Source organism: Podarcis cretensis (assembly GCF_951804945.1).
Source record: "Podarcis cretensis genome assembly, chromosome: Z".
NCBI classification, from domain to species: Eukaryota; Metazoa; Chordata; class Lepidosauria; order Squamata; family Lacertidae; genus Podarcis; species Podarcis cretensis.
This window is the reverse complement of record NC_137184.1, coordinates 31,313,312-31,340,071: the sequence shown is the minus strand read 5'-3', so window position 1 is coordinate 31,340,071 and position 26,760 is coordinate 31,313,312. Positions and strand designations below refer to the sequence as shown.

At 45.8% G+C, this 26,760-nt stretch overlaps 1 protein-coding gene across 1 annotated transcript; it reads right to left on the bottom strand.

Moving 5' to 3' along the window:
- Nucleotides 1–684: 684 nt before the first annotated feature.
- Nucleotides 685–26,501, bottom strand: TMLHE (trimethyllysine hydroxylase, epsilon). The gene is made up of 8 exons (XM_079961720.1): nucleotides 26,243–26,501; nucleotides 16,909–17,090; nucleotides 16,127–16,303; nucleotides 12,249–12,528; nucleotides 10,333–10,452; nucleotides 6,315–6,551; nucleotides 4,855–4,993; nucleotides 685–2,122 (listed from the first exon to the last, which is right to left on the bottom strand). Exons 2-8 carry the CDS (start codon nucleotides 17,087–17,089, stop codon nucleotides 1,991–1,993), a joined length of 1,266 nt encoding a protein of 421 aa, XP_079817846.1. The 5' UTR covers nucleotide 17,090; nucleotides 26,243–26,501; the 3' UTR covers nucleotides 685–1,990.
- Between the last annotated feature and the right edge of the window lie 259 nt (nucleotides 26,502–26,760).

Below are 26,760 nucleotides of genomic sequence, written 5' to 3'. Positions count from 1 at the left end.
TGTCCTGGCCAAGAACAGCAACATGAGAGGAAGAAGTCCCACTGTGCTGGTAGGACTCATAAGAAGGTACTCCTGGTGAATGGCTTACATTCATACCTCATCTGCAACTACACAGAATCCTTTGTTCATGGCCCAAAAAAAGCTATTTTGTACAGGCAGTGAGGTGGTTGGGCACAGTTTCTTCACTTAAGACATTCACTTGAATTCTAGCAGAAGTGTCCTCCATGTGCTATTCCTATTCCTACTGGTACAAAAGGCAGCTACTGAGAATGGCCCATAGTAGAAAAACAAAACTGGTAAGTTGCTCAGCCAGCAGAGAGATTCACAACTCAAGGAGTGCAGAACTTAAGGAAGTTGGCTTTGTTTCTTTTTTCCCCCTTGAGATATTTTCTAGAACAAGGCTCAACTGCTTCAGGCCTTCCCTCGAAACAGCAGTGCCAATGGTTAATTTTAGATGCTGGACTTAATGGTGTTATGCAGGGGCCAATCTACTATGCAACTAGTGAAGTTTAAGCTTCAGGACCCTTAATCCCAGAGGGGCTCCAGAAGGGACTTTAGTGCAGCTGCACAAGTCAAATCAATTAATTTTTCAACAATCCCAAATTTTGAGAGTCAGTAGCACAAACGCTGCAAAGGTGGAATGTCGCGGGATAGCAATTTCAATCAAAATATGAGATGCAGTAGTTGAATTATGAATTTTTAATTGCAGTGATGTGTCATGAAACAACCCCATTGAGGAAGTCAACCGTGGTTACCCATACCTCGTTCCTGGTTTCAAAGGGGCCCCCATAACAGAGCAAGCGTCAGGGCCCCAAAAATGTAGGCCCACCACTGGTCTTCTGGGAAGTCAGTGCTTTTTCCCACCTGTATGGAGGAACATTGCCTTGTTTTGTGCTGGCATCCTTGGTACTAGATGTGAGTACCAGCAATTCATTATTTTCTTTAAACCAAAGAAACCACAGCTGGGAATCCTTCCTCACTTTAGATGGTCATTCATCTTGTTCCAGTAACTTCAAAAATGTGGAAAGTCAGTCCTGCTGCCATGTCTGTCGGGCTCCATGCTCATTTTGCTGTGGGGACCATGACCTCCTGACAGTGCCACTGCTCCTAATTCAATTACTTTCCTATTGCTCACAAGGTGAGAGGCTATCAACGAAGTAGGAGTAAATCCTTGGAAGGCCAAAGCAAAAAGAAAAGAAAAGAAAAGAAAAAGCACAAGGCAAAAAATAATAATATTCAAGAACCAAAATGAAGAAAGGGCAGCTATAATGGACTAGGAGGAGCTATCATGGCAAAATAAAAACAACGCAGGATATGGGGAAGGGGAAGATATCACTGCGCACAAATAGTCGTTTGTACTTCTGGTAAAGAAGGACCCCCAGCATAATTACCTGGCTCTAGCCACGCAGCTCTCCTCCCTCACCACAAAATTTCCTGTAGCTGCTTTCCTATCAATATGGCAAGTTTGAGCCATCAGCAGGCAATGGGGACAGCCCTAAATGCTTCCAACACCTGGCACTTGTGTATTTTTGAAGGTGTTTGAAGACTGGTGTCGGGTGGAGAGAGTTCTCTCCTCACACTTCTAAGGACACTCACTTGTCCTGTGGTCAGCAAAACTATGGAGTGCCAGTGTAAAAAATGCCCACTGACCAAAGTTAGCATTATAGTTCAGTTACAACAGCAAAAAGGCACAACAAGATCTGGCACCTTGAGTGCTGCAGCAGACTTTGGTTCCTTCCTGCACCAAATGTGTCCATTGTGCCGTGAAAGCCAAAGGGAGTTGGACAACAAAAGACCAAAAAACTGGGATAGTGTATGTGTGGGGTGGGGGGAAAGGCAAATAAACTGCATGGGCTGGCTGACAATCAAGTAATCCCATGGGGAACTCTCCTCCTCTTGCGAGCAGAAGGTCAAGTCTGTGAGGTATATTGCGAAAAGCTCTCTCATTCCTGGATCCGCAATTCCCTAAATTCCGGAAGCCCAGGTCAAGCTAGGCTTGCAGCCCCAGGAAGCGGGCTGTATTCAGCACGTCATCTCTCGTCAGGTAGCAGCCGCAGAGCTGGCGGTAACCTGTGAAAGACTCCCGGCCGTGCAGAACTCGCCAGTTGTCCACAAACAGGGCCTGCAGAAAGAACGAATGGGAAATTTGTGTCCACGCTGCAAGACTCTTCCTATACCTGTTACATCATTGGCGTCTGGTTAGGTAATCTTAGCAGGAACAGACATGTAGCTCGTCTCCCCCATTCTTTTGGAAATGGAAGACAAGTGAGGAAGCTGCTTTATACAAGGGTCAGAAGATCTGTCCACCCAACCCAGGGTTGTCTGCACAGCTTTGCATTACAACTCTCTTAGTGTGGGGTAGGAAAGCTGAAAATAATGCCAATATATTTTGCATCTGGCAACCCATGAGCCCCTTTGGTTTCAGACAGTACATGGGTATGAGAGTCTAAAAAGCCTGGAACACAAGTTTTTATAGCCCTCTAGTGGCTATGGTGGCTCATTGACCACAAGTAATGTATTTACTAGACGTGTATACCCGATTCTGACCAAACTAAGCCTCCTGATGTATATTGTGCTCTAGAAGGCTGAGTTTGGTCAGAATCAAGAATATACTTCCAGAGTTAATGCTAAAAACATTACTTCTTGTCAATGAGCCACCATAGCTGCTAGAGGACTGTGAAAATTTGCATCCCAGGCTTTCTAGACCTGTCTACCTATGCACTAGCTGAAACCAAAGGGGCGCATTGGTTACCAGATGTGACCCCCCCAGCTCTCCTACATCACTATCTGGGTCACAGGTAGAGGGGTGGGTCACAGGTGGAGAGGCCACATATTGAAGGAGCATGTGTCTGTCTGTGTACGTTTATGTGTCTGCTCTCAGTACGTTTCCAAGCACAATTCAAAGTGTTGGTGCTGACCTTTAAAGCCCTAAACAGCCTCGGTCCTGTATACCTGAAGGAGCGTCTCCACCCCCATCATTCTGCCTGGACACTAAGGACTAGCGCCGAGGGCCTTCTGGCAGTTCCCTCACTGCGAGAAGCCAAGTTACAGGGAACCAGGCAGAGGGCCTTCTTGGTAGTGTCACCCGCCCTGTGGAACGCCCTTCCAGCAGATGTCAAAGAGAAAAACAACTACCAGACTTTTAGAAGACATCTGAAGGCAGCCCTGTTTAAGGAAGCTTTTAATGTTTAACAGACCACTGTATTTTAATATTTTGTTGGAAGCCGCCCAGAGTGGCTGGGGAAACCCAGCCAGATGGGAGGGGTATAAATTAATAATAATAATAATAATAATAATAATAATAATAAAAAAACTGTGTGTAGTCGTGATGAGGCTACTTATTACAGCAACGATGGGGGGAAGTCAGCTGGCTCCTTTCTCCCTTCACCCCAACTTTGAAAGGTGGGTGGGTCCAAACACCTGTCAATCATCTCGAGTCATTTGTGACATCACAGAGGGCCTTCTTGGCATTTGCGCTCGCTCTGTAGAATGCCCTCTTGTCAGATGTCAAGGAAACAAACAACTATCTGACTTTTAGAAAACATCTGAAGGCAGCCCTGTATAGGGAAGTTTTTTAATATTTGATGTTTTACTGTGCTAAATGCTTTTACTTTGTTGGAAGACACCCAGAGTGGCTGGGGCAACCCAGTCAAGATGGGCAGCATATAAATAATAAATTATCACCATAACCATCATCAGGGGATGACTTCAGAAGGTCTCCCTCTCAGCACCCCTCAACTGATGGGGGCTGAGAGCAGCCGCAATCTGAGCCACATCTTTCCTTGCTCTAAACCTTATGCCACATATGATGTCAGACCTTGGACAGATGGGTGTACAGCCTCATGGGCTAAACTGGCCCGTGGGTTTGAAGTTCCCCACAATATGAACATAAAAAGCTACTTTATACAGAGAATTGAGTGTCTGTTGCCCACTTCACTCTTGAGTAGATGTTAGTTTGGTGTTAAATTAGTGCTGGGAGCCTCAGTATGTTCCCTTCATGTTTCCCTTGAGATACTTGAAAGAGATAACAAGGATGGTTCAGATGTAGCACACATATATTTCTGCCCTCCTGCATGGAAGAGGTTGGACACAAAGTGAAGAACAGCCCTGCTGGATCAAGCCAAAAAGGCTCCACAAGTCCAGCATCTTGCTATCACTGTGTTCAACCAGATGCCTATGAGAAGCTTGCAGGGAAGACCAGAGCAGCCCTCTCCCCACCTGTGATTCCTAGCAAGTGGCAGAGGCTCTGGCAGTCGGGGTAGAACACAGCCATTGTTGTCACTAAGAGACATGAATAGCCCTCTCCTCTGTGAACACGTCCAACCCTCTTTTAGTAGATGTAAAGGGACCCCTGACCGTTAGGTCCAGTCGTGACCGACTCTGGGGTTGCTCACTCATCTCGCTCTATAGGCCGAGGGTGCCGGTGTTTGTCCACAGACAGCTTCCGAGTCATGTGGCCAGCATGACTAAGCCACTTCTGGTGAACCAGAGCAGCGCACGGAAACACCGTTTACCTTCCCACCAGAGCGGTACCTATTTATCTACTTGCACTTTGATGTGCTTTCAAACTGCTAGGTTGGCAGGAACTGGGACTGAGCAACGGGAGCTCACCCTGTCGCGGGGATTCGAACCGCCAACCTTCTGATCGGCAAGTCCTAAGCTCTGTGATTTAAACCACAGCGCCACCCACGTCCCTTTAACCCTCTTTTAGTGCCATCCAAATTGCTGGCAATCTCTACGTCTTCTGGGGGCTAATTCTGTAGTTTAGCAGTGGAAGAGCACTTAACTCTGAGCTGCTAGTACCAAACGCCTCCACACCAAAGCCACATGCCAATCTGCTTGCCATGACTTTACCTTGCCCGGCTTCAGCTTCACCCAGAACTCATTCTCTGGTCTCCTTAGCTCGGCGGTGAGAGTGCGGTGTGCGCTGTACCAGCGGTGCACAGTGTCGTAAGGCACCGTGTTAATGACGGCTCGGTCGTAGTTGTTGTACCTAAAATAAAGCAGCAGAAGGGAACATCCACAGTGCACTACTTAAGGATTGCAATCCCCACATGGGAACCAGTAAGTCTCTAAGGATCCGCATGGGCAGAGGCATGACTGCTAGAAGTGATATCTATTTATCAGTGGGGGCAAACGCTTTGTGTATATCAGAGGAAGGGAGCCTGTTGTTAAGGCTTCAGTTTCCACCAGCCAGTAAGGCTAATGGTCATGAATGATGGGAACTGTAGCATAGGAACATCTGTGAAGCCAAAAGTTCCCTATACCTGTGCACACATAAATTGGACTTGGGTTTTCTGCAGAAATTATGGGGAAGGACAGGAATGGTGTAAGGTGTGCACAGCCAGTAAATTTCCCCAAATGGTGCATCTTTTAGTAGCTTCACCCCTGTGATTTTTTTTTTTAAAAAGCAAACGTTAATTTTTTGGGGGATCATTCAGTAGGAACTTGCCAGGGGGCGGGGGCGGAAGGTAATTTTGCAGCACAACTTGATTTTCCTTCTTGACCAGCCAGATTCCGTAATAAAGTGGTAACTATTTTATCAGCACAAGATCCACAATGAAGCATCGCCTGGGCTCTGGTACAGGACTATTTGCTGGGATGGCTAGAGGAACAAACAAGGACTGTAGATATATCTAGGATCACATCCCTGTTCAGCTCTGGCTGAACTCTGACTGCTTAAGTCCTCATCTGCACTATACATTTAAAGCAGTATTGTGTCATTTTAAAACAGTCACTGCTTCCTCCAAAGAATCCTGGGAACTGTAGTTTGGTAAGTGTGCTGAGTTGTTAGGAGAACAACTATTCCCTTCACAGAACTACAATTCCCAGTGTTTCCTAGGAAGAGGTACTGGTGGTTAAATCACTTGGTATCTCTTCTGGTGGTGGAACATGTAATTCAACCATGTTTGCATGAACACAAACTGCTCCAACTGATGTTGTCACAACCCTAGAATCCAGCAGCACCCAGCATACCAAGTAAGAGGTTGCAGAGTCACCCCCTAAGGAGCCAGAATGGGTTCTTGACACAAAGCCTGATGCTGGAGACCAGGGGGGCCGCTAAACTGGAGTCTGGTGGGCAAGAGCCCCCTGGACCAGATTCCTCAACGCCAGATCCAGGACCCTCACAGGTGCTTTCCCTGGGCCTGAGAAGAACTGCCTGTCCACAGGCCCAAGTGTAGCCCCTTTAAGGACTGTAGCTATCACAAAGGACTGGCGACAGAGGCTCAAATGGCCTCAGTCCACCTCTAGCTTTGTTCACTTGGAGTGCTCTGTGGTGCTGCAAATACCAGGGCAGACACTGGCCATCTCACCTGATCAAATAGATCTCGTTGTTCCAGGGGTAGACATTCAAGACAGGCCCAACCCCAATCATGTGGTTGTGGCAGGCCCCCACATTCTCGATATATTCGTGCTTCAGTGGCACCTTGGTGAGGAGCTCAAAGTCATCTGGGGCTTGCTGGAGCACCTGCTCTGCTGCGTAGAAGCCATCCACAAGCAATGTACGCCCACCTGTCCCTTCGTGCCGGAGGCAGTGAAACACCTGGATGCTGTGGAGGGCAAGGAAGGAGCCGGTCACTTGGTGGCAATAAGTACATTCAGATGTGTGTGTGGGGGGTATCCTGTTAAAGCTCCTGTATTGTTCCTTTCACAATGCATTACCTGTTGCATTATGGAACTTTGGCTTTTTGACCAATATACTGTACCAGCTAAATTTTGTGCTAAAGGTCACTGGGTGTGGTGTGACCCAACTATGGACATTATTGTAGAAAATCACTCTTTCTGCATGTATACTTCCATTTCCCCATGGAAACCACAGGAAAGAAATGTAGGCTGGCATTATTACCCCATATTTTGCCAATTACTCCCACGATCTTCTGGGTTAATGCAGTTGCATGCTGATTTTGTTCTGGAAGTAATTAACATGGAAATGAGCACCAAACTTCCACTATGTTTCACTTGATTTCTAGAAATGGCCTTTATGTCATGTGAAAGTTCAAATATAATGTGGAAATTAACAGGGAAACTGAATGTGGCCTGGAAAGTGATTCTGCTGTGGCTCTAAGAGTGGCCCTGACAGGTCAGATCAACAAACTCTCTTGTGGTCCTTTGTAGTGGCCTTGTTCTAAACCAGGTGTGGGACACTAGAGCTGGCCAACAGTCAGGATTCTTATCCCTCTCCTTCTCCCCAATACGACAGATGAGCAGAGCCAGCCACCTGCCAATCACCCCAAGCCACAATGTCAGGTTTCACATTCTTGTCTGTTTGGTTTGAAACCAAAGAGTGCAGGTGAAAAGCAAAGCCCTGTGCTCTGTTAAGCATGGAAAATGAGCTGCGTGTTTGTGCTTCAAAGCCCCATGCACAGGACTTTTCAGGCACCACTGATCAGCTGACTGGCAGTGCCTACAACCTCTCTTTAGGCTCAGCCATGTCATATGTGGCATTAGGTGTAGAGCAGGTAGGTAAGGCTTGGTGGGCCAAATGGGGAGGCCTAACAGGCATAACTAGGTCTGTGGGCCAGGGGTTCCCCAATGCCGTTTTTGACATTACTCTTGTCTTTACTGCTTTGGCTCCTGGCTCATTAAAAGAAGTCTAGTCCCTGGGAGGAAATTAGTAGAAAGCACAGCATCCATTCCCTGATACAGAAGGTATCTCAAGTAGAACAGCACCTGGCTCTTCCTTGCTTTGGGCTCCTGGAACATCAGACTTCAGGTTGCTGTCAAAAGGTTATTGAATCTGCATTTCTGGATGCAAACCACTGAATGCCTCCTATATGCACCTGGTTCAGTCACCTGGATTTAGTTAGGAAATAAGGCTAAAACTTCCACTGCTGCATCTAGTTTGGAATTGGCCTAAACAATATAAGCCTGCAATGAACCTGGACCTAAGCCTTCTGTATATAAAACACAGACTATGCCAGCAACCTACAGCTCCTGTCCACTTGTCTATTTATGCAGAGAAATGTGTTTAAACCCTCTCCCTCTCTATTGCTTCTGTTAGTTATTAGAAGGGGCAAAACTAATATTGCAAGGTCTCTGAAGTTCAGCTGGCTTCTGAGATTCTACAAAGCATGTTTGTTTCCCTTTACTATCTTGAGGTCTAGAAACCTGCTTCTTGTCTTTTGATCATAATATATTACATATAGTGGTGAATATAATAGTGCAACCTCAGGCTTTTTCAACTTCTTTTCTTTTCCCCTCAGAGAGATTTTAAACTTTGCAGTCTCTGTGCTGGATACGTTCTCCCAAAATCTTGTCCAACGTCAATGTTTTCAGGACCTGTTCAGAGCACTATTCAAGCAGGCGCAGGCTGTTTGGAATTGCCACAGGTTAAAGGGACTTAAATTCCTCTGTACTAGAGCTCTCTGCAATGTGGCTATATTAGGGTGATGGCCAGGTTTTGAAATTCACATAACTGGGTAATAAAAACATCAAACTGCTGTCACTGGTGATAAAGGAAGGACTGCTTAGTTTTCTGTTGGTTTTCTGAAGCACTCTGAGAAGCTGGAAGAGATGATCACAGCTGGGGAGTCCCTTAATGCCCTGTGTTGTTGCATTCTTCACTGTAAAGGTAAAGGTAAAGGGACCAATGACCATTAGGTTCAGTCGTGGCTGACTCTGGGGTTGCGGCGCTCATCTTGCTTTATTGGCCGAGGGAGCCGGCATACAGCTTCCGGGTCATGTGGCCAGTATGACTAAGCCACTTCTGGCGAACCAGAGCAGTGCACGGAAACACCGTTTACCTTCCCGCTGGAGCGGTACCTATTTATCTACTTGCACTTTGACGTGCTTTCGAACTGCTAGGTTGGCAGGAGCAGGGACCGAGCAACGGGAGCTCATCCGGTCGCGGGGATTTGAACTGCCGACCTTCTGATTGGCAAGTCCTAGGCTCTGTGGTCTAACCCTCAGCGCCACCCGTGTTCCTCCATTCTTCACTGTACTCCTTTCAAAAATAATCAGGAAGCAGGTGATGTGAAGGACCTTTAGAGAACCACTGCCACAGAGTAGACACTACTGACCTAGATGGGAAAGTAGTCTGATCTGATAGGATGCTGCCTTATACCAAGGCAGATCATTGGTTCATCTAACTCAGTACTGTCAACACTGACTGGCAGCAGCTCTTCTAGGGTTTCAGACAGGGTTCTCCCCCAGCCTTACCTAGAGACATCAGGGGTTGAACCAGGGACCTTCCTCGTGCAAAGCAGATTCTCTACCACTGAGCTACGGCTCTAACTGATGTAAAAACAGCTTCTTGGGATTCTTAATAGGCTGGCTGGCTCCTAATTGCAGGTGCAGCCACGGTTAATGAGCTCAGGGGAGCCTGCCCTACTGACAATGACTGAAGTCATAGCAGACTCAAAATGTGAATGCCCCACAAACTCTACAGCATTTGTTGAGGTAAAGTGAACCTGACTACTCTGGCAGGGTGGGTTCCCTGAACCTTGTAAGGTGGGGTGGGAATGGGGTAGTTATTGGAAGATTTAGCACAGGTTAAAAAAAGTGTTTCACGCAGCTCAGAGTCAAACTATAGAACTCTCTCTCCCAGGAGGCAGTGATGGAGGGCTTTAAAAGAAGATTAGGGAAATTCATAGAGGAGAAGGCTATCAATGGCTTCTAGCTCCACAGTCAGAGGCAGAAATACCAGCTGTTGGAAACCGCAGGAGGGGAGAGCTGCCCTTGTGCTCATGCTCTGCTCCCTGGCATTCCACAGGCATCTGGTTGGCCTCTGTGAGAAAAAGGATGCTGGACTAGATGGGCCATGTAAATCTGTTAAACAATTCAGGCTTCAGGATAACTTTAAATACATCTGCATTACTTACTTAATCACCTAGACAACGCTTGGATGGAAGCCCAATGTAGGCTGTCCTAAAGACGTAACCGGGATAGAAGTATTAAACATAAAGGTAAAGGTAAAGGTACCCCTGCCCGTACGGGCCAGTCTTGACAGACTCTGGGGTTGTGGGCCCATCTCACTTAAGAGGCCAGGGGCCAGCGCTGTCCGGAGACACTTCCGGGTCACGTGGCCAGCGTGACACCGCTGCTCTGGCAAGCCAGAGCCGCACACGGAAACGCCGTTTACCTTCCCGCTGGTAAGCGGTCCCTATTTATCTACTTGCACCCGGAGGTGCTTTCGAACTGCTAGGTTGGCAGGCGCTGGGACCGAGCAGCGGGAGTGCACCCCGCCGCAGGGATTCGAACCGCCGACCTTTCGATCGGCAAGTCCTAGGCGCTGAGGCTTTAACCCACAGCGGTTAAACCTGATCATGACAAAAAGGAGCAGTGCATTTGTGACTCGTGTCACTCCCTGCCTCTTAGGCCATTGGAACATACCCACAGGGTTCCTGGAAGTAAGTGGTATCTGTGTGACGGTCCAAAGCCAGCTTGGTGTAGGCTGTGTCTCCCCGGGAGAAGTCAGATGTGAAGTGCCACATCCTGCCGTAGATAGTCTCCCTGGAAAAGGAGAGAGAGTGAGAAGCACACGCATAAAGGCCTCTGTGCTGGCATCAACCACTAAAGCCATGGCAGGTGGGCTTGATGACAATTCATGCAAATGGGCAGGTGAAGGAACACCTGTGCAGACCAATTCTATCTATGCTTGCTCAGACGTAATTTCCACAGACTTGGAAGCATGCATGAAGTTAGATCTTTCGACGAAGGGGCCGTATATAAATATGATAAATAAATAAATTACAAGAACAGGTGAGTTCCTCAAAATACACATCTCGGGTATCAAAGTCTGGGGAAAAGAGGAGTGTCCTCAGCATAAGGCAGAAACAATATGATGAAGGTTCCAGACACATCTCTGTGAGGAGGAATTTCTACAACTTAAAAGGCTGTCAAAGCGAATGCCCTTTCCTGGGCCACTGAACTTCTGAGTGTGATGGAACTGCCAAGAGGGTCTCCCTCTGCTTATCTAAACACCTGCAATCAGCTATTCCTCTCTGAACCCAGTCCTGAATTCCCTTCTGGGGTTAAGGATAGCAAGTCCGAATCTTGTCTGCACATGCCAGTCTTTCAGGAGTAACAATATTTACTAAAGCAAGAACGAATCTGGGTGGATTTGAGAAGATGAAAAGAGAATCTAGCCTTAAGAACAAGCCACGCATGGGAGGGGTTGAAAGGAACAATGATCAGACACAGCAGCAAGAAAGACTAGAAGCTCCCAGGCCAAAGAGGCTGCTCCAGGCTGGAGAGAAAGACTAGCCAGCAGGCAGGCAGCTGGCATAAATCCCTTCTTTCCTAATCCCCCAGGGCAATCCAGGGTCAGCCTGACAACTGCAGTTTAAATTGGAAGGGGCGGAGAAGAGAAACATTCCTTGTACTTTCCTCTGACGTCCCAAGCACTGCTTTGGTCTTTGGGTCTCCAGGGGCTGAGGCTGTTTCTCCTAACCTTTCCAGGGAAAACAGGAAGCAGTGATTGGCGTGAACACTAAAATGTTCCCAGCCTGCCAAAAGAACTTGCTCCTTGTTCTATGCTCAGCTCTGGCAGCTCTTGAACAAATGCTAAAGGAAAAGATGGTACTCTTCCCCCCACCTTCTTTATTGCGAGCAGGAAGAAAAATAAACCCCAGTTCTGTGCAGCAACACAATAATCCTCAATAGACATCAGCATGGAGCACATTATCTAGGGCATGAGAAGAAATGCCAGAACCACCAGGGCCCAGATGCAACTGATGCAGGTAGACAAGGACTAAACAAACCTGGAGCACTCCAGATTTTTTGGACTGCAACTCCCATCAGCCTCATCTAGCACAGGAGCTGATGGGCATTGCAGTCTAAAACACCTAGAGGGCACCAGGCAGCTGAAGGCTGCATTAAACCATATCTCAGTGGTAGAACACAGATTTTGCATTTAGAAGGTGCAAGATAATAAATAAAATGTGCTTTTTAAAAAGTACCCTTTGTTGCATATATAAAGTGCTTTGCAACTCTCGTCCTGCCTAAATTCTTTTAACACAGGGGTGGAGCAGATGCAGCACTTCATAAGTCTCCGGACTAAAATAATCCATAGCCACTGGCTGGGTCTGATGAGAGCTGGAATCCAACAACATCTGCAGGGTCAGAGGTCAATGCTTCCAAGTCTCTTTCCAGCCCTATGAGCAGGAGATGCTGAATCGAAAAGCTGCAGACTCCGGAATGCTACACTCCTTTCTCAGCTCAGTCAGAGGAGAAGCACAGCAGTGTTGTGACCCAACCCAGGCAAGCCCCTGACATATTTCCACTTACCAAAACACCCACACAGTTACCTGATCAAGCTGATCCTCTCTGCTAAGATCTCGGTGTCTTCTTTGGTTGGGGGGACGTTTTCCACAAATGCGATCCCGTAGAGCAAGAAGTTCTGCAGGAATTCTTTCAGGCCCTCGTTGGTCTCCAGGAAGCTCTGGCAGTCCACTGAGGGCACTTGGGCTTCCTGGTAGATCTGAGCATTCCAGAGAATGCGTGGCTGCATGACCTGCTGCTTCTGCCCTTCGTAGCTGTTCTTCAGCAGCCATTCCAACCCGTACCTCGTCACGTGGCCATCTGGCCCTGGGAGACAGACAGGATTAGTGCAAACGTTTTCCGAAATGCTAAAGGCAGATCTGGGTAAGCCTTCATAAGATCAGAGAAAAAGAGAGAGAAACACACAGAGTCCACAGTCTGTTTCTTCCAGCAGCCTTTTGTGCAACCCTTTGATCTTCTCTGTAGCGTCAATGCAACCCAGGGCTAGTGAAAGCTGTTGTTGGGATTCCAGATGTTGTTGGACTCCAACTTCCATCAGCCCCTGACAGCACAACCAATGATCAGGGGTGATGGAAGCTGGACTCTAAACAACAGAAAAAGCCACAGGCTCCCCCGTCCTGATCAAACCTATAGGCTCACCTTCTTCTATGTGAAGCTGAGCCAGTCCTGCATTAACTCTGCAATATTTTGCTGGGTTGGTTCTACGCCTAGATTTATGCAACTGGAATTTGGTTGCATACTGAGGTTATTTTGAGTGCATGTTGGGATTTTATGGGGCTTATGTTTGTTTTGCCTTTACTACTTTTAGCTGCCTTGAGCTTCTTTGCAGAATAAGGTAGAACATGAGTTTTAAAAATAAAACAAAACTCAATGAAATACTGATTGAAAGAGTGGTTTGGTTTGATAAGGTTTAGCATATGGCTGAAATGACCAAACTTGCTGAACTTGTTGTTCTGTATATTTATAATGAAAATATTCAAGTAAAAGTAAATAAGCAGTAACAACTTCACTTTCATCTAAAACCAGAGCCAGCCTGAGGGCAGTTGTTTCTCATGCCCTCAGTTTACAGAAGGGCTTCTTCTCAAAACAACACTTAATCAAGGGAGAAGCTTGCATGCTTCCCGTAGGCATTTGGATGGGCCCTGTGAGAACAGAATGCTGGACGGGTTGGGCTTTAGGCTTAACACAGCAGGATTCATATCAGCAGGAAAACATATAACGATCACAGGGTCTCTTCTAGGTCTGTTCTCTAAGTGGCGCTGTGGGTTAAAGCCTCAGCGCCTAGGACTTGCCGATCGAAAGGTCGGCGGTTCGAATCCTTGCGGCGGGGTGCGCTCCCGCTGCTCGGTCCCAGCGCCTGCCAACCTAGCAGTTCGAAAGCACCTCCGGGTGCAAGTAGATAAATAGGGACCGCTTACCAGCGGGAAGGTAAACAGCGTTTCCGTGTGCGGCTCTGGCTCGCCAGCGCTGGCCCCTGGCCTCTTAAGTGAGATGGGCGCACAACCCCAGAGTCTGTCAAGACTGGCCCGTATGGGCAGGGGTACCTTTACCTTTACCTTTATTATGCTTTACCTAAGTAAGAAATTACTTTTTAGTTATTACGTACTAGCTAAATATTAAATAGAAGTAGACTAGAGGATGTATTGATGTTCTGTTGAAGTTTCCAAATATCAGTTTCCTGTAACCAAGCAGCTAACAGCACATTATGTTGTTAAAAACAAAGAGGTGATTAATCTTTCTAAAAACAGGTGCAAATCATACCTGGCACAACAGAATGCCCAAGGAGCTATAGGTTTCATGCATGGGCAGAATCATCAAAAGCAGGAAATAATGTTGCATATTTTAAGACCCTTTGCCATTTTAGGAATGAAAACTAATAGTCACAGGAGGAGAGACAAGGAAGTATAAAGGTGGGGCTCAAATTCTGTGCTGCTGTGATTTGGACTGCGTGTGGTGCTTCATCAATGGAGATTTGTTTTCTTACACTGCTTCTGAGTTTGTAAGTCTAGAAGCTTTTGCTGTGAAAGGGTGTGATTGGTTTACTTGTTTTTGTTTATTTATTTTGCTATTAAATAAAAATCCTTATTGGTCATTTGTCTGCAGCGATATGGTATGTGACATTTGCTGAAGCTCGAAAGCCTATGTCTTGGGAAAAATTGCTGAGTTCTCAGCAACCTTTGACCCCAGCAGTCTCCCATGAATGCTGGTTACTCATTGATTAGAAGGAGTCTTTAAATGGTTTTGGCTGTTATTTTGTACTAAGAATTGTTAGAAGACAGAATAAGAATATTGCTCAGTCAGTTCAGAAAGACAGCTCAGTGAAGTAAGCCTGAAGTCCAAATTAAGAGGAGTTCAGAAGTGTCCAGTACATATAGTATAGGTAAAGGTAAAGGTACCGCTGCCCATACGGGCCAGTCTTGACAGACTCTGGGGTTGTGCGCCCATCTCACTTAAGAGGCCAGGGGCCAGCGCTGTCCGGAGACACTTCCGGGTCACGTGGCCAGCGTGACATCGCTGCTCTGGCGAGCCAGAGCCGCACACGGAAACGCCGTTTACCTTCCCGCTGGTAAGCGGTCCCTATTTATCTACTTGCACCCGGAGGTGCTTTCGAACTGCTAGGTTGGCAGGCCCTGGGACCGAGCAGCGGAAGCGCACCCCGCCGCAGGGATTTGAACCGCCGACCTTTCGATCGGCAAGCCCTAGGCGCTGAGGCTTTAACCCACAGCACAGTAAAAAGCAATAAAAGCAACTGAATAAATATAGGGGTATAAAATTCAAGTCCACAGGAAAGGGTCTATTTTTAGGATCTATTTATATCTATTTGTATTATTTAATAGCAAATTTTGATTAAACCTACTTTTGACAATTAAGCTTCCAAGAACACGTGAAACAGTATGAGAATGTGAGAATGTCTGAAGTTGCAATTGGATAGGTGTATAACAAGAATGGAAACTTGATTTCTATATAAGGCAACATCTAAATGGATTCCTATGAGAAGGCGATACCAACAATTAAGCTCAATAATTGATCAATATTTAAGATAACATCTAAATGGATTCAAAGAAGAAGAAGGTATAATAATTTTAAAGTGTGCTCATAGTTAACACTGCCTGCTTGGATGCTCTTAAGTATTTGTTTAAATGTCTTAGAGAATTTTAATGGTTTTGAGTATGGAATCAGCTGTTTGCTGAAATGATGTTGCTTATTTAGTTTAGCTACTTCCCATGGTTAAAGTACAAAAGGTATTTACAGGACAATATTACTGAGTTTTGAAGAATAATAACTGAGAAAAATGGAAAATGTGATTAAGTAGCTCAAAAATATTAATTACTGTAATCCAAAATCATAGTTGCATATGATTTGAAAATACTTCTTTGTTAATTCCTGATTCCTGCCAGGAATATCCTTTCTGTTTTTGCTTCTTTGCCGATTTTGTAGACCTGCCTCAGCAAAAGGGCAACAAGAGCCACAAGGAAAACAACCATTTATGTTTTATGTTATGTCTTATTTACTTGCTATTAGCCTTGTGGCCGTAACAGAACCATATTTGAACTTATTTTATTATGACTTACTTTTAAATCCTTAAGAATCCCTATGGACTCCTTCTGTGTTGGATTTTTTTTTTATTAAAAAAAATTACTTTGTAGGAATCCTTAAGAAGCAAATTCTTGGTATCAGGATCGCTAGCGAAGTCATGAAGACAGGTGTGAACCCATCTTTTACAGGTTCCTTTTCTTTAGATGTTCAAAGAACTTCAAGTTTCCTCTTCTTTTACCACGAATAAACGGAAAAAGCCTCTTGGTTTCTTCTTTACTCAAGTTGTGCTCTTGAGGAAATCCTTCTCTGCATCCTCCCCTGCTCCCTCCTCATCTAAACCCCAGAAAACAACGCTCCATGGACTCACAGGTAAGAAAGAGTGTTGTTTCATCCACACGGACGCTCTTTGGCCTGATGCACAGATCCACACTGGCTGTGTCCAAGCTGCGCTGGTTGGTCTTGGTATTGTAGCAGGAAGCCGAGCGGCAGTGATCACGTAGCCAGACGTAGTCAAAGCGCATGAGGACATCCCCATATTTCAACTCTGGGAAAGACACACACACACACACACCACTTGGCTAAATGCAAGAAACAATAAGGAGGATTTTCTTCCAAATGAAATCCCATTCTTTGCCAGAAACTTTTAATAGCAGCTAATTTAGGTAACATGCATCCCACACATTTAAAGCAACCCCAAAGAATCCTAGGACCTGGAGCTCCCACAGCCATGACTATTAAAGTGGCAAGAATGTGCTTCAAATGTACAATATGGATGCAACCTTCTAATAACGAACACATTCTGCAAGCGTGCATGGCAACACAGCCAAGACGGCACCAACTGACTCACAAGAAGTCAGCTTCAAGCAAGCTTGGGGCAATTCCAAGGTTTACAAAAATACAAAAAACTCTGCGGGGAGGGAGACCCTAAAGAAAAAGAGGACTCACACAGCTCAATGAAGGCTGAGTTTGCTCTACAGGCAATGGAATGCTGATTGACTAACTGCATGGAGGGGAAAACTGAATGTCCTAAGAAAGCAGCACGGCTGGCTGGCATCTTGAATGGAAGCGCTTTTGCCCAGGAAGCCACTCACATGCTCTGACATTTATCCTTCCCAGCCCTTCAAAGCCCCTCACCCCCAGGCTCCTTACCCAAGTGATCATCGTTTAATTGCCAGGCACACTTCAGCGACTCTGGGGCTGTGTGATGCCAACGGGTCAGACTTGGAAGGGTTTTCCTGAAGTTGAGCAGCCATGGCACCCGGCACCTGGGACTTTTCTTCAGTAGCCGCTGGGAGCTAGAGAGCAGGTGAATCAGCTGGCGACCCCACATCCTGGGAAAGGGAGACCAAACAGAGAGAGACCCTCACTCACATTGTTAGAAAGAGTTTTGAAACCACACTGCAATCCATGCTTGACGCTCTGCATGCAAGGAGCTGTGTGTGTGACGATATAAGAAGAGAAAGACACTTTGGGTGAAACCCTGGATTACAGCTGCGCCACCTGATATGCAGCTGGTCTCTTGGGGGAGGGGGACCTGCAGCATCCTCAGCCAAGATGCTGATCTGGGGGGTCACTGCTGGGTTTTGTCCTTTGCATACGAACAGGTAAGCAGGGCTGTTGTGCAACAGAATTCCATGCAGCTGAAAATACCTTACCTCCCTCCCAACCAACCCTGTGTGAGGTTTATCTGCATTCACCTGGAGGGGAACCTTTAGAACAATCAAGAGTTATTTGCAATGAAGAGATAAGGCCAAGGCCATGTTGTGGGTTATTGATCACACCCACATCTCAGACACTTGCTAAATCAGACCGCAGTTGGGAGACTGCTGTTCTGGGTGTTCTGGGTGGTAATGGGACTTGCAGTGTGTCAGCTGCTAGGTTGTGTGATGACAGCAGGAAAGAGAATTAGGCCAGTAGTTCTTGGGTCTTTTGCTGGCGATAGTCACGTAAATGGCCTGCTGCAATCAATCAGTCCTCTGCACCTGGCAATTATATGCTAGGAACCATGGTGTGGCACAGAAGCACACGTCCTGCTAACTTGATCTGCTGGGAGACATGATTGAGTAGAGACTGGCTGCAAATAAGACCCTGCTGAAGTGGATTTAGGAATATACAGGGTTGTCAGATTATCAAGTCAGAGTACTTGTTCATATAGTTCAGTATTGCCTATTCTGACTGGCAGAGCTGTACAGGGTCTCAGGAAGAGAGGAACAGATTATAGCCCAGTGGTTAAACACATGCTTTTCATACAGAAGGTGTCAATCTCCATCATCTCCAAGTAAGGTGGGGAAAGATTCCTGCCTGAAACCCTTGAGAGCTACTGCCAGTCAGTGCAGTCAACACTGAGTTAGATGGATCAATAGTCTGGCTTGGGGTAAAGCAGCTTCCCATGTTCTCATATGTGGTGTCCCTACCTGCAAGAACACTCCCACTCTTCCCAAATCCTAGTGACAACCAAGCAGGGATTTCTCAATGCCAACAGCATCCTTACTTGACTACTGGTTTAGGTCACACAACAGAGAGGTCAAATAGGTATTTTAATCTTTATGGCGGTATTTCACAAAGTTATGCAACTGACTTTATATCTCAGCTCAAGGCAAAAACCAGAACTGGTATGGCAGTGATGGAAAGAAAACACAACAGGAGGGGGAAGGAGGGCTGCAGAAAGTTGCTCATAACTGTAGAAAAACTCCAAAAGCAGGACCCAGAGCACTAATTCAAGCATTCTCACAGCAATTATTTTGTGACCATGCTAGCATGAGATGTAAGGTTTGGCAGGGTCTAAACATTCATTTCATCCAAGGCTGGTTCAAGACATTTTGGCACTTGAGATGAACCACAAAGATCTACACTGGGAACAAGGGGGGAATGCATCCGCAGCAATAGTGAGCAATGCATTCATTGCAGGTTGGATCTGCTGTCCCTATGGATTCTGCCACCTGAGGCGGTCACCTCATCTTGCCTCATGGGTGGGCCAACCCTCCTTTCATCTACTAAGAACTTCAATCCTAGGTACATTTACTGGCCAGCTGCAATTCCCAGCATTTTAATCTTATCCGTATTATAATTTTGTTGTTGTTTATTAAATTTCTATACCACCCTTCATCTGAGGATCACGGGGCAGTTTACAATATGCATTGTTGGTACAGCACCACTAGAACACGAGAACCAAGTTAAACAGACCAAAACAACCAACTGGGTTCAATTCCCAGCATCTCTAGATATGGCTGAGAATAACTCCCTGCCTGAAACCCTGAGATCCACACTGCCAGGCAGCTAGATGAACCAATGTATAGTAGATGAACTCAGTACAGTGGTACCTCGGGTTACATACACTTCAGGTTACATACGCTTCAGGTTACACACTCCGCTAACCCAGAAATAGTGCTTCAGGTTAAGAACTTTGCTTCAGGATAAGAACAGAAATCGTGCTCTGGCGGCGTGGCAACAGCAGGAGGCCCCATTAGCTAAAGTGGTGCTTCAGGTTAAGAACAGTTTCAGGTTAAGTGCGGGCCTCCGGAACGAATTAAGTACTTAACCCGAGGTACCACTGTATAGTATAAGGAAGCTCCCTATGTTTGTAGTGTAACAGGCAGCTCAGTGGTAGAGGCATCATTTGCATTTCACGCTCAAGCCCTGATATCCCCAGATAGGTTTCCTGCCTGAAACCCTGGAGAACAGCTGCCAGTTAGTGCAGACAAAACCAAGCTAGATAGACCAAAGGTTCAACTGTATACAAGTCAGTTTCCTATTACAGCTTTTTAAAGAGAGTTGACAAAGGAGATACCGTGAAGCAATTCACATGAAGAGCATAATATACACATCAGAGTTCACATTTATCATCAACAGATAAGTTAGCAAGAATGATTCTTACCTTTGCTCAAAGCTGACCCTTTGAGACTCTCACATTATCGATGAGTGGTTACCTGCTAGACTGTGGCTATGATGCTGCTCTCAAAGCATAAAGCAGGGGACATGATATACTTTTATCAGACTGATTTTTGCTGCTACAAGAAGTTGCAAACTTTCGAGTTTCAGGTGAATTGCCTGTTGGCAACAAATACGTATTTTTCAACCACCTGCTTTCTATTGCCGAGGTTCTGCGCCTTTTCTTGTTTTGTTTAACCAAGAGCGTTGTGAAATGCAAAAGCTTGCATTTTTTTCCCAATGCCAACTTAAGCTTGTCTGATAAAAAAGTCCCTTTAATTAAAGACAGCAAGAAAAACCACTTCTGCTATGTTCTCCTAATGCATTTGCTCCCAAAACTCTTTCCAAAGAAGAAACCAATTCACACATTGATAAAATGCAAACATAAAACACAGAGAAAAATATGATCCTTGTGTTAAATCAAGAGAGGAACAACCAACAGAGCACTCAGTACCATAAACTACAGAATTAGCTCTTAGATCCCCACTTTTGATTCCTAGAAAGCAGCTCAAGAGAGAGAGAAACAAACCTGAAGAGTGGAATTGCTCATTTCGACATGAAGTTTCTCTAAGCATCAGTGAGAAATTTGAATGACTATAATTCCAGGAGCCTAACTGGCATGAATGCGTATGCAGAAACTGAACAGAAAGTGTTACAAACCTATGCTTGCTCCAACAAACCTGCCAACAAGGCTCTCCTGGGTTGCCAAGAGCCTGGAGTTAAAAGCTGTTATCTCCTTCCCCACACACAGTCTCTGTCACCTTTCCCGTTCCAGTATCAAAGGTTGCCAGAGACAGACTGAATATATTTCACAGCTAAAGGGCTCACAGCCTGTGATCTAATCAGTCCAGGCAATTCTGTATATTCAATTCCATGCATGAGAGGCTGGTTACCAGAGCAAGATGGGGCAGAGCCCAACCATTATTTTTGCTCCTGCACTGCTTAAGTGCCCACAGTATCTTTGCAAGGGAGGAAAATGGGGAGAAAAGCAGAACTAAATGACCACACGTCTGGTGACCCCTTGGCTACCCCCACCAAGTCGAGTGATTACCAGCTGGCACTGATCCCAGGTGCTCGTGGCTCACATCCAGAGATTTTGCATGCACCTTTAACCTTTACAATAATTCAGCATGTTTAAGGAGCCAAAGGCTGACAGACACATAGAGATCAATGATGAAAATTTGCATCAGCCACCAATCATGGCAATATACGTACAGTGTACAAACATATACACACAACTGAGCAGATAAAATTGCCAAATTAAACTTAGAATTAGAAATCAAGGGGAACAACCATGGTTCTTACAATGACCAGTTGGTAACAGAAACAGTTCAGAGGTAAATTTTCTGTTATCCTCAACATCCCTGAACATTTCCTTTTTTTTTTAGGGAAAGGCTGAGCAATTACTTTGTCGCCAAGCAAAGTTTACCTCCAAGCTTCAGCTGAACATAAGCAGGATGAAATCCGCAGCTCATTCCAACCAAGTACAAACTCAGTGATGATCTGGAGCTTTTAAGGGAAGGAAGTGGTCTTCTCCTTTGTGGGGACAAGAGACTCTTGCTTCAAGGGGGCCAGACTGTGCTGGGTCTGAAGAAGAGTTTGGATTTGATATCCCGCTTTAGGGAGACTCCCCCCTAGGGAGTCTCAAAGCGGCTAACAATCTCCTTTCCCTTCCTCCCCCACAACAAACGCTCTGTGAGGTGAGTGGGGCTGAGAGACTTCAAAGAAGTGTGACTGGCCCAAGGTCAACCAGCAGCTGCATGTGGAGGAGCGGAGACGCGAACCCGGTTCCCCAGATTACGAGTCTATTGCTCTTAACCACTACACCACACTGGCTCTGACCCAAGAGGTGAAAGGTGAGATGGAATAAAGGAGAGTGATCAAGAATTGTCAGCAAATCCAAAAACAGCAGAAAGGACCAGCCATGCCTAGGGCATGTATTATTGGGGCAACAGCAGAATTTGAGGAAAAAGCAGGAAGGCAGTGCAGCTGCAGCCCGTGGGAAGCTGCTGAGCAACAGAACAGCTTCCCTGTGATGATCTAAGGAGGGGGAAACTGTCCTTCAGCTACCAGTATATCCCCTCCCTGAAGTTGGTGTCAGAGGTCAAGGCAGCTTATTGGTGCTTTAAAAAATAATAATTGAAAAAGCAATAAAAGGAAGGCCATGGTGACTTCAGGTCTCCAGAGAGGCTTTTTGCTCTGTTTGCACAGAGGATGCTGTGACTACAAAAAATAGAGATACAGCATGATAGGTTCCAAGAGTTCCACATATAAACAAAAAATTTTTCCGATGCCATCAAAAAGCAGTCAAATTCACCATGTTTATTTTAACTGTATTTAGTAAGCAAAGATTTCAAAAAGTACTCTGTCAGTCTTTTGTCGGCATGCACCAAAAGCATTTGACCTCAAATATCTGAAGGGTAAATTGAAAGCTTACTTAATGCGGTTTAAATGTTACATTTTGCAGAATGTTTTACTGGAATGTTTGTGAAAATGAAATGACAATAGCAAGAGTTTCCTTTACATTGTTTAAAAACTACTAAAGTACTGAAAGCCATTGACACACTAATAAGCTTTAGCAACCCAAAGAACTGTGTGTGATATGCTAACTCGCAAATTTGCTAGGGATAATCACCTGAAAAATATTAATTACAGCTCTGGAGCTGCCAGTTTTGCCTAATATTATCCATTGTTACTAATGAACTTATGAAACACAATTTTCGGCAGGGGGGAAAAGAACTGGAATTTTCCTGCCTCAAATCACTGACTGCCATGATGGTTCAGGTTGATGAGAGTTTGAAGTCCAATAACATCAGCAAGACTACAGATTCTTCACTCCTGATTACACATATACAAAATTTAAAAACCCAGCCATGGACTGATGGCAAAAGAAAACCTTGCCAAGAAGATTAACATGTTATCATGTATTACAAGAAGTTTATTTAGTATCAGCAGTGTGTTAAATACTTCATGGAACACAGAAGTTATCTAGCAATGCGTAGAGGATTTAGGAATATAGGAAACTGTCTTATACTCAGACCATTTGTCCATCTAGCTCAATATGCTCTACACTGACTGGAAGAGGGTTTCAGACAGAAGGGGCTCCCAAACTCACCTGGAAATGCCAGGGTTTGAACCTGGGACCTTCTGGCTAACTTGTGGATGTATGATCAAGGATCGTCAAAGTGTAATCAGGATGGGGAGTCCTCTTATAGCAATGGAGGGGCAGGTAAACTATGACGAGGTGGTTCGGCCACAAGCTTTCACAACCTGGGACCTTCCAGGTGTTTTGGACTACAACTCTCACCATTCCTGACTGTGGAATGGACCATGTTTGCTGGGGCTGATGGGAGTTGGATTCTAGGACATTTGGATGGCTCCACTGTTGGGGAGGGCTGTGTACACTCTGTTCTGCAATTAAAGCAAGTCACAGCTAAGATGATAGAAGCGTACACTGATAACTTAGCAGATGGCAAGGCACCTGCAGAGCACAGAGAAGCTACATTAGGATCAGGCCAGTAAGTCTGGACTGACTCACAGTGACACTAAAAGCCATGTAACATTCAGCAGAGCTCTGATTTACTTCCAGGTGCAGTTCAAAAAAATTATGTGCCAGACAAACATAAAAAAGCCAGGCAAGTCTTTGTTCCTGCCTGACATATCTTCTCTGGTGGAGGCCTGAAAGCCAAAAGGCAACTTCAAACACACTTTCCAATTGCTTACAGGCAACCACCATTTTGCACGGGGGTTCCTTTCCTGACCCCCACTGGCGTCGGCAGAGCAAGTGTGAGCCAGCATGATGCTTGCATGCACAGTTGTGCATCAATTGGGCATGCCTGAAATGGTTGCTGCCTATAGTTTATTTTTAAACACTGTATATACTGCTTAATTGTAATAAAACCGCAAAGCCATTTGGGGTAGCCAACATGGTACCCTTCAGAAGTTGTTGAACTCCAATTCCCATCAGTCCTACCAAGCATTGCCATTAATCAGTGATGATGGGAGTTGTAGTCCAACAAAACCTGGAGGGCACCACGTTGGGTACTTCTAGCAAGAAGGCAACTTAATGTCCTTTCCTGTTCATAGGACATTAAGTTGCCTTCTTGCTAGAAGCCAGATATTTTTATTTCAACAGTTACTCATCTGGATCAGGGGTGCACAACCTGTGGCATTCCAGATGTTTCTGGACTACAACTCCTATCAGCCCCAGCCAGCCTAGCCAGTGATCAGGGATGAGAGGTGTAGTCCAACATCTGGAGGGTCTCAGGTTGTGCACCCCTGATCTGGAGGTTCCCTATGTTGGGAAACTGTACGTGCAGCTACTCACACAGAGTCAGTTAAGGTTTGGCAGACAGCCAGTAGGCAATCTGAAGGAGTAAGTCTGCCTGGAGATAACAGAGGCATTGAGACCGCTCCCTGATTGGTCAAGCTCTCTCAAGTGAGTGATAATTAATGGCCTACTAACTGGTAGTTGAGAGTTTTGGAGTTCAGTAGTTCATTGTGTCAGTCAGTGTAGGAGTTGTGAGGCGTGTATGAGATAGCTAGCTAAAGATCCGTGTTCTGTTCCTGTACATAGTCCACTGTATATAATAAACACCTAACTATAAATTCCTGGTTCCTGCTCCGTCTATCCTGTCTGCAGCCAAGTTGCCAATTGCTTCAGTGGATTCTGCGTGTACTCTGCTAGGTCTGGCTAAGGTCCTGCAACTAGTCAGAAAGTTGCAAAACACCAACAGGTTTTGCCAAAACACTATCCCTGGTATGAAGAGTAGGATAATGGCTTGGAAATCAGGGAAAACAAGGAATAAATCATTCAGATGTGGCAAAGGCTACTTCAGTGATGGGAGATGCATGCTGCACGCAAATGATTCTAGTCCAATTCCTGAGTTAGCAGATTAAAAGGTGCTAGGAAGGAAGCCCACGAAAGACCTTTGTTCAAATCTTAAAGAGCCATAACCCAACATCTGTCATGTTCTTCTCCTCATCAGAGTTGTGCCATGTGCCTAAATGCAGTAGAAAGCTAGCAGGTCTTGGTTCTTAGCATCCAGCAGTTCCTTATATGCAGATGGAAAAGAGTGGAAGGGAAAGAATAGTGTCAAATGTATTAGAAAGGAAGAAATAAAAGCTGCTTGTGGAATGCTAGGCTGAAGCAAACAGGTTTTTGAAGTCAAAATGAGTACAGTGGTACCTCGGGTTAAGAACTTAATTTGTTCTGGAGGTCCGTTCTTAACCTGAAACTGTTCTTAACCTGAGGCACCACTTTAGCCAATGGGGCCTCCCGCCGCTGCCATGCGATTTCTGTTCTCATCCTGAAGCAAAGCTCTTAACCCGAGGTACTATTTCTGGGTTAGCGGAGTCTGTAAACTGAAGCGTCTGTAACCCGAGGTACCACTGTATTCCACTTGCACAAAACTTCCTAGTGAAATGCTGGTAGAAATGACATTTTCTTAGAGCCAAGGCACATGGCAGAAAGTTATACATATTTATTTCCATTGAAAATAGTCAGGAGGGGAGCATGGCTACTCTGTTAAACAAATATGGACTACACAAGTCGTTAGCATACATGAGTGCAGAGGCACCTCAGCCAATCTCTTTGTGTGGCCCCTGACAATATACCATAAACATATAGCCCACAACTTGAACAAATGACAAAAAAACCCCTCCTTTCCCAGTTCTGACTTGCATTGGAGATAGCAGCAGAGGAGGAACAGAGGGAGCATGATTCACCCCAAGCAGATTCATTGTGGGGAACGTATTTGATGCTAATAAAAACATGAGTACATCCATTAGATTTGCAAGGGGGAGCTTCCCCAGGCAAATCCTTCCATCTAGATATGCCCCAGGATTGACATCTCAGCATTCATTTTGAGAATCAAGCAACAGGTTTGGTAGGATTTGATTTTTTTGTGCCAGATTCAGCTATACAAACATGCCACCAAGTCATGAAATTTGGCTTTCATGATGTGTTTTTCTGCCTTTATTTCCCCTCATTATCTGCTATCTATTTATTTGGAAAATACTATCTCTGCACTGCTTCTATGATTATGTCTTCTTCTTTTTACTTTTGAATTTACATTAATTAAACCCCCACCCCCTATAAAACCCATCAACAGATACCACTATTTCATATCTAAACAAGAAGTGGCGGGGGGGGGGGGGGCGTAGAGCGACCATGTCTGCCTATGGGCTGCAATCCTGCCACTTACTCGGGAGTAACCATCAATGACTGACAATAGGACTTACTTCTGGGGAAACTGAACAAACACGCACGGCGTTCTCTACACCAGCTGCCCTTTTCTCTCTCCCCCTCCCCCCATCCCTTATGAGTTGTGACTTTTTTTCGGCGAGGGAAATGCACTCTGGGCGTGTTCAGAGGCACTTTCTCCTGGGGGCTCACATGTCCTACCGGCGAGCGGTCTCAATTAAGCGCAATAAAAGGCACCCCCACGAATGCTTCCGAAGTTCTGCACTCTCCTCCCCACCCCAGCTTCCCTTTCCCCTTCACTGCTACTGCTGCGCGCACCCCCCCCCCCGCTTTCAGCTCAGCATCCCTTACCTTCAAAGGTATCCGCACCTCTAGAAGACCGACCCGCCCCTGCAGGAGGAGGAACCCAGCGACCATAGAGTGCGCGGAGCAGAGAGGTCTCAGGAAAATAACTCTTTTGGTAGAAGCAAAGAGGAAAGTCATAATAAAACTGCTAAGTCACGTCCGGTTAATATTTTAAACCGTTCGTGCGACCAAGGCTCAGAGACAGAACGAGGGTGGGGGGCGTTCCACCGAGTGGCATTTCTGTCCGTGCCCCGCACATGGCGGCCATCCCACGGGAGAAGGAACGCCTGGCTGTAATCCCGCCCCCTATGTAGATCGATGATTGTAGGGCTCTTTGGAGTTAGTTAGTTAGTTAGTTGGTCGCTCGGCTCAAGGGGCTGCAGTCTCTGCGTATCGGTTTCCGGTTCTTGACAGCAGCTGTTAGCCTCATCCATGTGCGGGGCAGGAGCTGCGGGAAAGGCATAGGAGTTAACGTTAAAATGTAAGGATCTGGCGAAGCCGGCGTAATCGGAGGCACTTTTTTG

Bases quoted from the DNA above. Each gene is read 5' to 3' on its own strand.
- TMLHE (XM_079961720.1), bottom strand. From the start codon at position 17,089: ATGTGGGGTCGCCAGCTGATTCACCTGCTCTCTAGCTCCCAGCGGCTA. The intron at 6,552-10,332 runs GTATGTTCCAAT...TGCCCTCCACAG, and splicing joins TACTTCCAGGAACCCTGTGG to CATCCAGGTGTTTCACTGCC. The intron at 4,994-6,314 runs GTGAGATGGCCA...GCTTTATTTTAG, and splicing joins AACGAGATCTATTTGATCAG to GTACAACAACTACGACCGAG.